Source organism: Chaetodon trifascialis, chromosome 17 (genome assembly GCF_039877785.1).
Source record: "Chaetodon trifascialis isolate fChaTrf1 chromosome 17, fChaTrf1.hap1, whole genome shotgun sequence".
Lineage (NCBI taxonomy): Eukaryota > Metazoa > Chordata > Actinopteri > Chaetodontiformes > Chaetodontidae > Chaetodon > Chaetodon trifascialis.
In genome coordinates this window covers 19,808,810-19,822,603 of record NC_092072.1, presented here as the reverse complement: position 1 = coordinate 19,822,603, position 13,794 = coordinate 19,808,810, and the positions used below count along the sequence as shown (strand labels likewise).

The following is a 13,794-nucleotide window of genomic DNA, read 5'->3' as shown; positions in this document are numbered from 1 at the left end:
AAAAGCTTTGTTGTTCAATATAGGTTGTTGGTCGAAAAACACTTCAGATAAAATGAGAATGAAGCCAAGTGAGCTCCGCTGGCAAATAGCTCTAAAGTAAGCGGTGACTTTTTTTTTATGCCGTGTCTCGTATGGTGACACAGACGTGCCATGCAGTAAGTTGTTGGAGTTGCCCCTGGCACAGCACACTACATTCATCCAGCCCAGTGGAGAACTGTTGTTTCAACGTATGTCAGCAGTTAAATGGCTGTACATTGCAAAGAGACAATAAGCAGTAACAAGGCGCTTCATTTGGGGATTTTTTTTTTTTTAAATGTGTGGAATCCATTGTATTATCTCCTTCTTGTCCCCATAATCAGGAACTCTCCCAGGATTCCTTTAGCTCCCAGTCCAGCGCTCCTCCTTCCAACCAACCCATGGCTTCCAACAAGAGCAGTCAGGAAGACAGCATGCAGGGCCGGCCATCCAGTCTGCCGGTGAGCCCTCTGTCTTCTCATTTAACATCTGACTTGTGCTTGTTGTAGCTGGATTTCATCCACTGGGCATCCAAGGCCACCAACAACCTCCATTATTTGCCCTGTTAATATATATCTAATGACCTCAGACGAATCCAGAATTGTACTAAAGAGGACAATTTACAACCTGTGTAGTTTTTAATATATTCAAATTTGACCAGAGTCAGTCCAGCGGTAATCTTGCTCTCCTGCAGCCATGGCTAGAACACACAGTAATTAGTAATGTTGCACTGCAAGTAGCTTTTTTTTTTATTTTAAGCGAATAAGGGACTTAACTTGGATTCTGAATTTGTAGTTTTATTTGTCAAAATTGGGAAAGCAGCATGTGATAGAATGACCATAGCCAGCTTCTCTGCCCGTCCTAATCTTAGTCTAATCGTTATTCGCACATTGACCGTGTCACTGTTGGACTAGAGCTGATTTTAGACCAGATCTCACTCACATGTTTTCTGGATCTGCACCCAGGTTCATTGAAATTGTTCATTTTACTATGTAGGAAGGCAAACCGGTCATGGATTTACACTTAACTACCACTATGAAAGCAAACTTTGTCATTTGTGACTCACTCCCATACTAGTCCAAATTGTACCACAGTGAAGGACCACTAAATGCACAGTTGGTAGAGCTGCAAATCTCCACAAATGTCCCAATTCCCAATATGTTCTTGATTCAAAACTAACCCTCAGTTGAATAAATCTGAAGGGCGTCACTGTTTTCAGGATGTTCCTCCACTGAAAAGCAAAGTGAAACAGAACTGGCAGATAAGGCAAATGGTCATGTTGTTGTGCTGATGTCTTACTCACTGACCAGCATCACTGGTTAGACTTTTTTTTTTTTTTTTTATGTGAGTCAATTTATTTCCCTCACCCTGATCAGTTAAGGCCCATACTGAACAGTTCGGAACTGAATGGTCCAATTTTCTGTATTTGTTGCAGTTTTGCCTTTCATCAACAGCAACATTTTCACTGCGGTCAAAACTGTGAGAGGCCCGCACCTGTATTAACGAGGTGCTGGAGCAGCCATCTAACATTGCCATAAATTACATTTATATAACCACTGTACCAAAAAAAAGATCTTTCCTCTCCAACACTGTTAGAGTGAATTACTGAAGTCGTTATAAAAAAAAGGACGATATCATGTACCTACATTGGCTTGGCGTGCTGTGCTCCATCAATCACCAGTTTTGAAGCATATTACTTCATGTCTTTATTGGATTAGCCACCTGCCTGCATGTATTTATGATAACAAAACTGATGAGTTATATTTGTTAAAAAAGAAGATTGATTTAAGAAAAAAAAACAAAAAAAAAAAACGCATTTAATCCAATGAATCACTTTATTCACATTGAGGCTGTTGTTCAAGGATTTTTTATTTTAACTGTTTTGGGGGGTGATGGTGTCATAAAATATGATGCCAAACGTTTGAAGCTTGACAAATGTAAAAAACAAAAAACAACATTCAGCACAGCCCCAGTGAACAGCTGTCCTTTCTTTTCCATCTCTCTTAATGTTAAACATAGCTGCTTTTAGCCTGTTCATTTTCAAAGCTGTCATATAACCAACATCACTTGGAACCTGACTTTGTTGCATAATCCAGCAATTATCACCCACAGCAGTAAGACTTAACCATGGTAGTAAGCACAGCCATAAACTGGAGTTTTGTCTCCGTGTGACCAGAGCTCTTTGAGTGGGGAAAATACACTGAAATGTGGGATAAATGTCAGATTTCTGGGCACACTGTGTAACTGATTGACTACCAAACACAAATTCAGCTGCACCAACCCTTTCACAGCAATGTGATGGACATTTTATGCTTTTTCAGGCCTATAACTGCTGTGGGTATCGCATGCTTTACCAGAGCAGGGTCAATATTCAGTACTTTGGACTGCTGACACTGTTGGATTCCCAGGTTTGTTTACTGCTGTCTGTTGACATGCTTGCTAAATTACTGGCATTCAGGTACTGAACTCTGCTCAAAAAATCCAACTTGTCCTAACATGAACTTTTTCCCCCAGTTGGCATGTAGCAAAGTTTTTTTAATCCAGTATCTGGATATTAATGACTGAAATTTGCGGCTTAGCTGATCTTGTAAATGTAAGAGGCAGAGGTAACGAGAGTAAAAATCTACGTTCCTACTGACATCTTTTTGAATTTGGACCTCATCTCTGCTGCCTCTGACTTCACAAAGCACACAACAACAAGCAGATGCCAAGAGTGAGTAAAGCGTGTTCGAGCGGTGCAGGTTTCTCCTGACTTGTTAGACACAAAATTCTGAGAGGGCAAAAAAAAAAAAAAAAAAAACATTTCTGCCAGGAAAGGGATTGTTGAAAGTGAAGCAAATCTGGCGTCTGATAGCCCTCTGGCTAAGATAAAGGTGAGAGAACTCCCTCTCCCCCCCTCCGTCCCCCACCCCCCATCTTCCCTGTTAAAGAGGTGTCTCGCTGTAACACGTTGCAGTTTCCATGGCAGTGTTTATAGGTCAGACTGCGGAGCTAACCTCATTCTGGGCCTCGGGGAAGGAGAGTGAGAAATGAGATCATTAATGAGAGAGAATGAAAGTGAGAGAGCGGAGTCGGTGGCGGGGGGGTGGGGGGGGTGGTGAGGGAGTGCAAGCAAATAACTTCAAATAGTGTGAGTGATTGGTTGGAGTGGGAGATGCTGTGAGTGTGAGGGAGGGAGAGAGGGAGGGGAAGCAGTGCTGTCTATGCCAGTAGGGGATGCCCTCAGGATGTGTTTCCCTCCTCTTTTATTTATTTCTCTTATTTATTAATACATCTCTCAGTGGGCTCAGCCATTGGCCGAGCAGGCCAGGCCAGGGCTATTTTTATTTATTTCCCTCCGACTTCTTGGGGATTCCCTTTCGATGCTTTGTGATTGGCTGCAAGAGCCATTAATCTGGCTAAGTAAGAGACGAACTGATCCCTTTCTCTTCATCTCCCTCTTCTCTCTGCACCCCTGTGGAGTGGACATGACACTGTTTGCAGATCAGACCGTGCTGACTGCCTGTGTCAAAACAGTTGAATTGGCTCCTGCACGTGTTAAGAGTAAATATACAGTAGTGTTATCTGTTGTACTGGAAAATGAAGTTCTTTTAATAACCAGGCTAATTTATGTGTTTCTGATAGGCCGCTATTTGTAAAATGTATAGAAAGATATTGTTCAGAAGAGGAGAAAATCTGTTGCTTTTAACATTGTCAGTGAGGAATCAGCCAGTGTTACATTAGTTAAGGTGGAAGCAAATCTGTGCCATGGTGGGTGTCAAGAAATGCTTAAAAATTCTTTAAAATGTGTCTGCTTTATTTATGCATCATAAATCACAGTTTTGATCATTTTTGACTAATTCATTTGGCAAATGTCCGTATGACTTTTTTCTATGAATCCAAATTAAACACTCTAAGAGTTTGCTTAGAAATAGGGATTTTGCCTAAAAGTTGTATAATTCAAAGTAGGGAAATACAAAAAGTATGACAGATATTGTGTTGGTGGTATTGAAAAATTTCAAATGATATCCAGCCCCGATGAGCAGTTGGCAGGCTTATTTTTGCAATTCAAAGGAAGGAAAAGGAAGAAATCAGGTGTCATATTTTCTGTTTTATGTGGTGGATTGACAAACACAATAGATGCAGTGATCCCCGTGATTGATCGAGAATATGTGATCAGCACGTGCCTGTGCCTCTCTGCTTGTGAAGTGTTGTCGAATTCTTAATTAACTAACTTTCCTCGTGTTAAACAAAGAAGAACGCTTTCCAATTTAAAACACACCTGACAGAATGTTTGGTGCAGATTACAGATCTGCAGGTTTAATTTGTGTTTATTTTGCTAGAACCTGCAGTGATTCGTACAGACGCATTTGTTTTCATCTGCCTCAGAATGTGTTTGAATCGTGATCCAACAGCGGCGGAGGGGTAAGCGCCATTTAGCTACTTTAGTAGCTTTCGCATAGAGCCAGCCAGACATCACCTCATCCAGAGCACAGATGGGTCTGTTTGAGCCAGGTGCTAAAAACCCGGCGTCTGTTAAGCTGCCGTTGAGGTGGGAATAAAGGAATACAGGCGGCTGAGCGCCTGCTGGAAGGCGCAGGTAGGAAAGCAGCAGTCAGTTTGAGGAAAGGCCTGTCGATAAGAGGTGGAGGAGGAGTGAGGGGAAAAAAACATGCAGCACAGTGGAACCAGCTGAGCAGGTCGAGCTGGTTCCTGGCTCCAGGACACACATGCAGTTTGACTGTTGAGTATTTACCACAATGTCAGTTCCCTTATAACCGTTGTTGTCTGCATGGAAATCCTTTAAAACCTTTACAGTGTACGCTAATCTAAAACAACTTGTAGTGAGCGCAAGACAATTAACAATGCAGCTGGAAAGTAGACGTCTCTGTGGTCTTAAAATGTTCCTGGTATGAATGTCATTTCTAGGAAAGGTAAATTAATTAAGAGCTAAGCAGAGGGAGAGAAAGAGGGACTTTTTTTTTTTTTTGCTTTTCTCTATCAAATGTGTCACATTATTGTCTGTAATGAATAACTACGGATGCTGATTAATGGGGCACTCCCACACACGAAAGATTTTACTCCTCACAGGGAGGACTACACAAACAGTCGTGTAGAGTCTCCTGTGACTTTAAGCTTTCAAAATAATAGTAAAAAGAAATAATAGCCCACATGATGTCATAATGCTGCCACAAGGGTAATATCAGTTTGAGACTTTAATACATACAAATACAGAGCCTCCAGCCAGAGGAGGTGTTGAGTTTGAAAGATGTGGGAGTTTAGGCAGCTTCACTGTTGCAGCATGGGAAATGTAGGATCCAGAGTTTGTGGAGCCTCATGCTAAAGGCTAAAAGTCAGGCTGTGTCTGCTCATTGAAGTCTCACCATTCTTTTTTTGATCTGACTGTCACAAATCACACAGCTTTATGAAGCACTAAATCACAGGGCTGTAGTGGCGATTCAGACTGAGTGCTGCTCAGGTTTTTGGAGTAACGTTCTGTGCACAGACTGGGATAGTGAGTCCAGTGTCTTTGTTTAAGGAAGACAGTTATAGTGTCCCTCGTGTTATGGATGCTCGTTGCAGGAGATCATACCAAAGCCCACCAACTCCAGCACAAGTGAAGCAGGCCAGAGTCTTTGCTGTCACTCTGGAAGTGACACTTCCTCTCCAGCTCATGGGAATGAGAATTACTACCAGACCACCACCAGCACCCCTCCCTCCCACCTAGCTCCTTCCCCTCGCTCGCTCTCTTTTTCTTTCTTTCTTTTTTTTTTTTTTTTTAAATCTCCTTGTCTGCTCCCATGTCTTTTGTACACCCTTTCTCCACTGTGGGGCTAATCCCACTCAGGACCGCCCACTGACTGTGATGCTCCTCTTTTCTGATGTGTCTGAATGTGCTCAAGACTTGAGAGGAAGGTCACATGTTGGTCACACACTCGCGCTTGAGTTTGTTTTTTTTTCTGTCCTCCATCTTCCTGTTGCTCTTGCCTCTCCAAATAGGAGGCTTCATCTGGGGTGGTTTAACTTGAAGGGAGGGCCCAGGGTTTACTTTGTGTCAGGGATGTATATTCGCCTGTTTTCACCACTATTTAGCCCTACTTAAAATTCACAACTTTAGTATAATCTGTGGTAGATATGAGGCCTGTAGATGGAGTTGTTTTCTGAATTTGGTGGTGGTCTTTCCATGTCAACTGCAGGTCCTAGTTTTGTCAAACTTTTCCCGCCTTTAAATTTACCACCACATCAGGACCCCACCCTTGCATGAATTCAGTCTGCAGTGCATTTGCAAAGCCCAGGGACCACCCACATCACAACATCAACCCCCCCCCCCCCCCCCCCCCTTAATGACCTTTAATGTTATGTGCCAAGCCTCCTGATCTGGAACTGAGGACTCTTCCAGTCTCGGTGTTGATCAACTCTGAGTCTTCCTCCTGCAATCTCCATTCCCTGTTCAGCCCAGCCCAGCTCTGCTCTCCTCCTGCAGCTAAGCTTGTTTTTGCGACATAGCTCTGGAGCAATCAGCCTGACAAGGCCGGCCCACTTTTTTTCCTCTCCTACCCAGCCCAACCCCCTCCTTGCCTTTTTTCAATATTACACTGTTTTTTTGCTGCATTTCTCTCTTTTATTCTGTTTATATATATATTTATATATATAAAAATTCACTCTCTGCCTCTCTCCCGTTCCTCTTTCTAAATTCTCGTTTTCTCTTTTCCTCGCCTGCACCCTCCTCCTCCTCCTCCTCCTCCTCCTCCTCCTCCTCCTCCTCTTCCCTTCCTCGTTCTCTCTCTTCTCTCAGTAAATCAGCTTTCATAACGCTGTGCAGCGCAGCCTTGTTTTGCGAGCCTCTGACGCTGACAGTATTCAGAGTCCGGGGCCAGTTTCCTGTTGCTATTCTGGGGCCCTTGCTTCCTGTGTGGACATGTCTTATTCAGATTCCGGGGCGCCTCTCGCTCACTCTCACCCCCTCCCTCCTCCCAGCTTGTCTGTTTCTCTCCCCTGCTCCCTCTCTGTCTCACCCCTTTCTTTCCTCTATGTGATTTTTAATTAATGTACTTGAGAAAATTCAATCTGCTGACAAAGTGTGTTGTTTTGCAGTTGCTTCAGTGAATTGTTTCTCAGCCTGCTAAAACCTGAGCCCTGTTTTGCTCTTGTGAGCTCGCATGCACGCACACACACACACACACACACACACACACACACACACACACACACACACACACACACACACACACACACACACACACACACACACACAGAGCACTCTCCCTCTCCCTCTCCCTCTTGCTCTCTCCGCTCACTCACACACTCTCACACTCGCACACACACTCTCCCATGCCCCTCCCCTCTGCCTCCATTTCTGCTGGGCTGAGCTAGTTTTGCAGCACAAAGACTGTGGCTGACTGCAGCACTGTCTGTGCTCTGCTTTCTCCCGCTCTCGCTGGAACAAGCTGCTGAGCCTGGATGGATGAAACCGGCCTCACAATCAAATTAACTCTTGCTCTATGAAATAACCTCTGTATTATCTTTCCCCCCCTCTACCCAGTTAATTCACTGGTGGTGGCAGTTGCTTGGATAGCGCCCCCTAGACACGCTGTGTGTGAGTGTGACAGTGGGAGGGGAGGGGCGTTGCTGCTCTGGAGAGCAGGCAGACTGGCTGAAGGGGTCTGGAACCTCCTCACCAACCCAACCCCCCTTCTCCTCACCCGAGGCCCCTCCAGCCCCCTCGCCCTCCGTATCCCAGCACCCCTCACCTCGGGCTGGGCAGCTGCCTGCCTCACTTGGGCATCTGTGCGCTGCCCTGGGACTCCCTGCTACTATTGTGATCTCTACAAAAGGCCCCCCACGCACACACCATCTCCCCATTATTCACAGCAATCAGACCGCCCCCCTCGCCCTCCTCCCCTTCACCACCTCCCTTCATCTACTCTGTGTTAGCTACACACAGGCTGCTGCAGTGTTTGTGTGCCTTGCACACCCTCTTTTTTGTTACCCCCACAGAGAAGCTCAATTAGGAAAATGTGGAGCGTTTAAAAAAGAACTCCCTACTCATTGATTAAGATTCATAGTTGGCCTTTATTTTCGTTTTGATTGCAAGCCTGTATCACACAGGAATGTTAAAGCAGAGCAGTATTGATCACTGTCAAGTGAATTGTATTTTTTATGCCTTAGCAGTACGAGACTCTTTTTCTGAATTATGCTGGTTCACTCTTTTATCTTGTACTTTCTTGTCCGTGTTATTATCCTTCCCACGTGGCTGCTGGTGATAAAGTGGAAGTGTAATGGTGATCTCTGGGGAGCTGGAGGTAGCTCGTCTGTGAAGGTAGTAGACATTGTTTCTGTGGCACTGATACTCTAGACAAGATATGTAACCCCTGCAGGGTACTCCCAGGCTCCGAGCGTCGTGTCGCCTTACTGCTGTTTTCACTCTCCGTGTTTGTTGTTTGCTCACATCTTGGAGAAATGAAATAACAGATCACAGGCACGTTCATTTCATCCACCGTGTGTTCTTTGAATCATCTTCTCAACAGCTCATATCTATATCGTGTGGATCAGGTAACAGTTGAATTGTGCACCTATAGGTTGCTCCAACTGTGTGTAGAGAGTTTCTCATCAGCCTGTGCTGTATGTGAAACCCTGTAATGGCTGCTGCTGCTGCTGCTGCTGTATGAGGCAGGGGCCTTGCTTCTCCTCCTTTCTCCAGTTCTTCCCTCATAGTGGGATGGGAGTGCCCCCTTATGGTTGAGCTCAGCCCTGCAAACCTCGAGCCGGGGCTGGAGCTGCCTCTCCCCAAGCCTTCTGTGGACTTCCCAGAAGCTCCTCATAACTCGGCATGGCCACTGGATGTAGGTGGGACCTTCAGGACAGGTGGCGAAGGCGTCCGCAGCACCCTCCTGTCCGTCCTCTCGGTCAACACCTGAACATTTCCTCCTGTCATCTCATGGTACTGCAGCACAAAGTCAGTACAGGTGGTTTCACAGACTAGACAGCTAAATTTTGTTTTGTCTGAGCGCCTGCAGTCTATCCGTCATCTGTGTGTGCACACAGAATTGCTGTGATTGTGGTCTGAAGATATTACACTTCTGGGCTCAGTCAAGTCAGCATGTTCAGGGGCTGAGCTGGGAAAAAGAGAAGAGAAACCCCTTTAGAAACGTGCAGCGAAATTCTCACTTGATCATAAGCTTAAAAGGGAAGAGATGACTTTTCCCATGACCCTGTTTGGATATCAAAAGCCCGCTTTGCCCCGAATGAGTGGTAGATGCGATGCGCTGCAGTGTTATCGCTGACGAGGTCGCTGGCATATAAACATAAACATCAGGGACTCGGGAAAGACGGTGAAGAAGTTCAAGGTTTTGCTGTTTCGTGTTTGTCCATTCTGTGTGTGTGTGTATGTGTGCGTGTCTCCCAGGCCTCCTCAGCGCAAAAGGCCCGGAGGCTGAGTCTGTAATTAAAGCGATGGCGGCGGTGGAGCAGGAGCAGTGGGGGGAGGAACACGGCTTTGGTGCGTCTGCGTTTCCTGTAACAATGACGGGCTGCTTCTTTTGTAGTAGCTGACTGCACCGTGACCCTGCCAGGCACGCAGGGAGGCCGCTGAGAGAGAGAGGGAGGGAGAGGGAGAGGGATGGCAGCAACAGGGGGGAGGGACTGTGTCGGCTCTAATGTGTCAACCACGTGGATCACAGTAACCATGGCAGCCCTTCAGATGCAGCCTTTTTTTTTTTTTTTTACCTCTCGTCTATCCCCCCCGTGTTCGTACTCTCTCTTCCTCAGCTATCGCCCCGCCACAGAGGATGTGCGAGCACGTGTGTGAGCAAGTCTGGAGTGAGCGCTTTGGTTTTTTTTTTTTCCCCTGCATATTGTGTTTAGCATCTGGAGGCCTGAGAACAAGGAAGCCTGCCAACTAGGCGGTTGGTGAAACCCTGAGGTCTGAGAATGACAGAGGAGTGGGTCAGGGAGAGTGTGTGACTGAGGGATGAACTCTGCCCCCACCCCCACACCTCATCCCTCTCCTCACCACCACCATATCTAGTTACACACTACTGGCCGAGGTCACACAATCCAGATATGTTTCATTATCCTAGAGCTGCTACGCTACCGCTCTTCTCCCTCTTTCTGTTTCTCATAACCTACAAAAAAAAAAAAAGAGGAAGAAGAAATCGGCTGGCTTGGCAGACTAATGGCTCTGGTTGGGCTTGATTGATTCAGTGAAGTAATCTGCAAATGGAATACATTAGGACGGCAGAGAGGAGAGCAGAGCAGATGACTCAGACAGCACAGGCACGCTCAGAGGAGCAGTGGAGAATGTGGGAATAATGGGAATAGTAAAGACTTTCTGCCATTTCCCACCATCACGAACAATAATTGCATTAGAAGGAATTTTCTTGAATTTATTTTCTTCAATTTTCAGCGCCACACTTTGTGCAAATCTGCCTTTTTTTTGCCTCTCTCCAACCCTCAAACATCATGAACACTGTTCTGCAGTTCTCAGCTCTGAAGTTCCATGTTAGGCAGTGCTGGGAAAAACACAAAATGGCTGCCATAGAGAGGAGCTTGAAGCTCCATAGAAAGAGCTGCAGCTCTCTCCTTCTCTCCACAACACAGCTCGCATATCTTCCGCTCCTCCTGCGTGTAGAAACATAGTGTGTCCTTAAATAGTTCCATGTTATCAGCTGTTCTTACTGTCATAGATAGTAGTGCTGTAACCTTCCCTTGTGCTCATAAACCCCCACACTCAAACTTAGCCACCCCACTGTCCCTCAACCCCTCCGAACACCTCGGCCACATCCTCTTCATCATTTGCCTTCTGATAATGAACGTGTTGAATAGCAGGGCCACAGCAGCATCAGTATCCCCGGCCTCCCCTCCCCCCCTCCTCCTCTTTCCTCTCCCCTCGCTGTCCGGCTTGTGCAGTCAGCAGAACAGGCTGGTGCTGTGCAGTATTGAGCTGGGAAAAATCAATGACTGCAGAGTGGGAGTAGGTAGGAGTTGTGTGTTTGAGTGTGTGTGTCTGTGTGTTTGTGTACACTGCTTCTGCCTATCCAGGCTGAGGGGTAAGAGCTGTCAGTTGTCAGATATTTACAGGAGACCTCGCCCTCTGTGCTGCATACGAGCTGGTGTGGCAGGTGCATGTATGAATGTTTTTCTAGATTTGCATTTAATGTTTTTTTTTTCAATCATTTGTTAGGGGTAATAAACATTTTGATGAGATTTTGTGCTACAAAAACCCCTTTAAGGAATATTTTTGTTATTGGTTTAATGTTGAGCTGTGACAAGTTTCACTGAAAACAAAACCTTTTTACTTTGAGTATGAACATGATTTTTCTACAAACTCCACCTTTTTCTGTTTAATGAAATAAGCTAGACTAATAAGAGAGTAATCAGACAGTAATAACTTAACACTAAATGCACTTTCTTGAGTTCATTACACGAACAGTCACATTAGAATTCTGTCAGTTGATTCAGGTCTATAGTGTTCACACCTATGGCTGCTGTTTGTCTTTTCCAGAGGAATTCTGGTCTGCAAGTCCTCTAGACCAAGGGAAGTCCAGAAAAACTGTCATGAGTCCAGTCTGGGCTGACCCCCTTTGTCAGGAGTACACTCCCACAGATATTGCATTTAACAGATGTTTAGTTCCACACTTTAGAAATCCCTAATTTTATTCAAGATAATGGTGCGTTTCATTTGGTTGTCTGTCAATGGCGGCATATCCTCTTTACCCCCTCTAGTTAACTTCCAGGGAAACGCGGGAAACACCAGATGAAACATCGGAGAGTGAGGTCCGTGATCGCGACTAAATGTAACGTGAATAAAACTTAAATACATCACCCTGTTGGTGAACATTTCAGGATTAGTACATTAGATCAGCAGTAATGAAGACAACAACTCCCATCACCCCACGCAACTTCACGATGTCATCAAAACGTTGTTTTTTTTCATTGTTTTGATTGAGAGACCCCTAGTGGTGGAAATTACATAATGTGCGATAAACAGATCTGTATCATTTACCAACCCTAACCCTAACCCTAACCCTAACCCTGAGCCAGAACAGTGCTTGTGATGGGAGCTCATCCCTAATAAACCTGGAATCAACCCTGGCCAGTGTTTTAAGGTTCTGTGGAATTCTTCCTTGCCAGCAAAGATTTTGGAAGTCTAGGTATCATCTGTCAGGTGGTCATGTGCCATTCATAGTCCAGGGTTTTCCCCATGAAATTGTTTTATGGATGTAGTAAAAAACAATAAATCTAGCGTTCAGTTTAAGCGATGGCCTCTGCAGTAGCTGCTCTAAATGGAATGAAATGCCTCTGTGTTTGCTGTCATGATGTGAGCAGCGGTGGTCTTTGTTCCAGGTGAGATGATCCATGTCTGCTACAAAAGCAATGCTGGAAATCCCAGGTTACACACATTACTGGTTTGGAGCTAGGATTTGAGAACTTTTCTGACAGTAGGTTTTCTGAGTTTACAGCCGAGTGAAACGCAAAACGTTACCCTGCTGCTGTTCGCAGTAGTGTTAAAACTGAGACAGCCGATGGATAACAGTCTCCACTAAGGCAGCTGTAGAAAAACCTTTCCTCAATAAAAATCTGTTATCTACAATTGGCAAAATTGTGATTTAAATGAGAAAGTGTCTCATCAAAGAAAAAGTGGATGGGATTCAGTGCTAGTTTTTGGCTCTTGATGGTGTCACCTTAGTGCCAGAAATGCACAGAGGATCAATACCCAGCCATAGGCTACACTTTCTGAGGCAATAGAGACAAGAATGAAGACTGTTACTTCTCTAAATTTGCTGCTTTCTGGTCAGTTCTTACTCCTCAGGATGGATCCTGCTTGTCAGACTTTCTAGCTCTCTCTCTGTCTTGTGACTGAAGTGTGTATGCCTTGTGCAGCCGTCCACAGTGACCTCCTGCCGAGACATGACTCCTGGGCCTTACTCTAGGAATTGACCCCTGACCTTCTGCTCCTGTGCCGGGACATGACTGTGTAATGATCTCTGACGTGACGAGCTCGGTAGTTTGACGTGTTGAGTGTGGCAGCTGCTGAGGTGGTCATCTGGCGGCTGGCCCCGGGCCTTCAGGCCGAGCCCGCTGTCAGATGACCAGTCTTATGATGTCTTAGTGGAGGTGGGGTGGTGCTGGTTGGGGAGAGGGGGGCGGGGATGTAGGTCAGCTGACGATTCTGGCTGCTGGAAAAAGGATCCTGCCACGGTTGTTTAAGCAAGGAATGTCATGCTGTTTGATCTCTGCTCCAGAGCATTAAGATCTCACCGCTCTGTGTCGTTCACCCAGCATGGCCCTGCCTTGCTCTGACCTGTTTTTACATTTGTGAACATTAATTGGGTATCAGCCAGTGAAACACTTTAGAGGATGATTCTCATACATAAAGCCCTCCTGCTACGTTTCGCATGGTTTTGCAGTTACCACATCTTCTGCGCGGGTCAGAAAGGCCCGCGTTTGTGCAGTCACTGAAGTGAGAGGAAGAGATGGAGGGAGGGCAGAGGGAACAGGGTGGGGGAGGATTGGAGAGGGGGGTGGGGTGGGGTTTGGATTCTGAATCAGCGTTCTGCTCCTGTCACTCCCTCTGGGGTTCCTCCATCAGGTCACATCCCAAAAATAGCAACGGGCGCTGTTTCAAGTGCAAAACCGCCGGCTTCGGGGCTGCAGCCAGCCTGCGAGTGTGAGATTTCTATGGGAATAGTTGGCCACCTTCCAATGAGTGCTTTTTTTCCCTCCTCCTCCTCCCTCCCTCCCATTTTTTTTCCCTCCTCCGATGTGACTGGCAGATGAGCTTGCATTTCTGAGCAAGCA

At 45.8% G+C, this 13,794-nt stretch overlaps 1 protein-coding gene across 2 annotated transcripts in view; it reads left to right on the top strand.

Moving 5' to 3' along the window:
* The window catches only part of arid1ab (AT-rich interactive domain 1Ab), a 53,818-nt gene that overhangs the window by 25,493 nt on the left and 14,531 nt on the right, over nucleotides 1-13,794 (top strand). For both annotated transcript variants that reach the window (XM_070985159.1, XM_070985158.1), the window contains exon 4: nucleotides 360-476. In XM_070985159.1, the coding sequence (XP_070841260.1) occupies nucleotides 360-476 (117 nt within the window). The remainder of the gene's footprint in view (nucleotides 1-359; nucleotides 477-13,794) is intronic.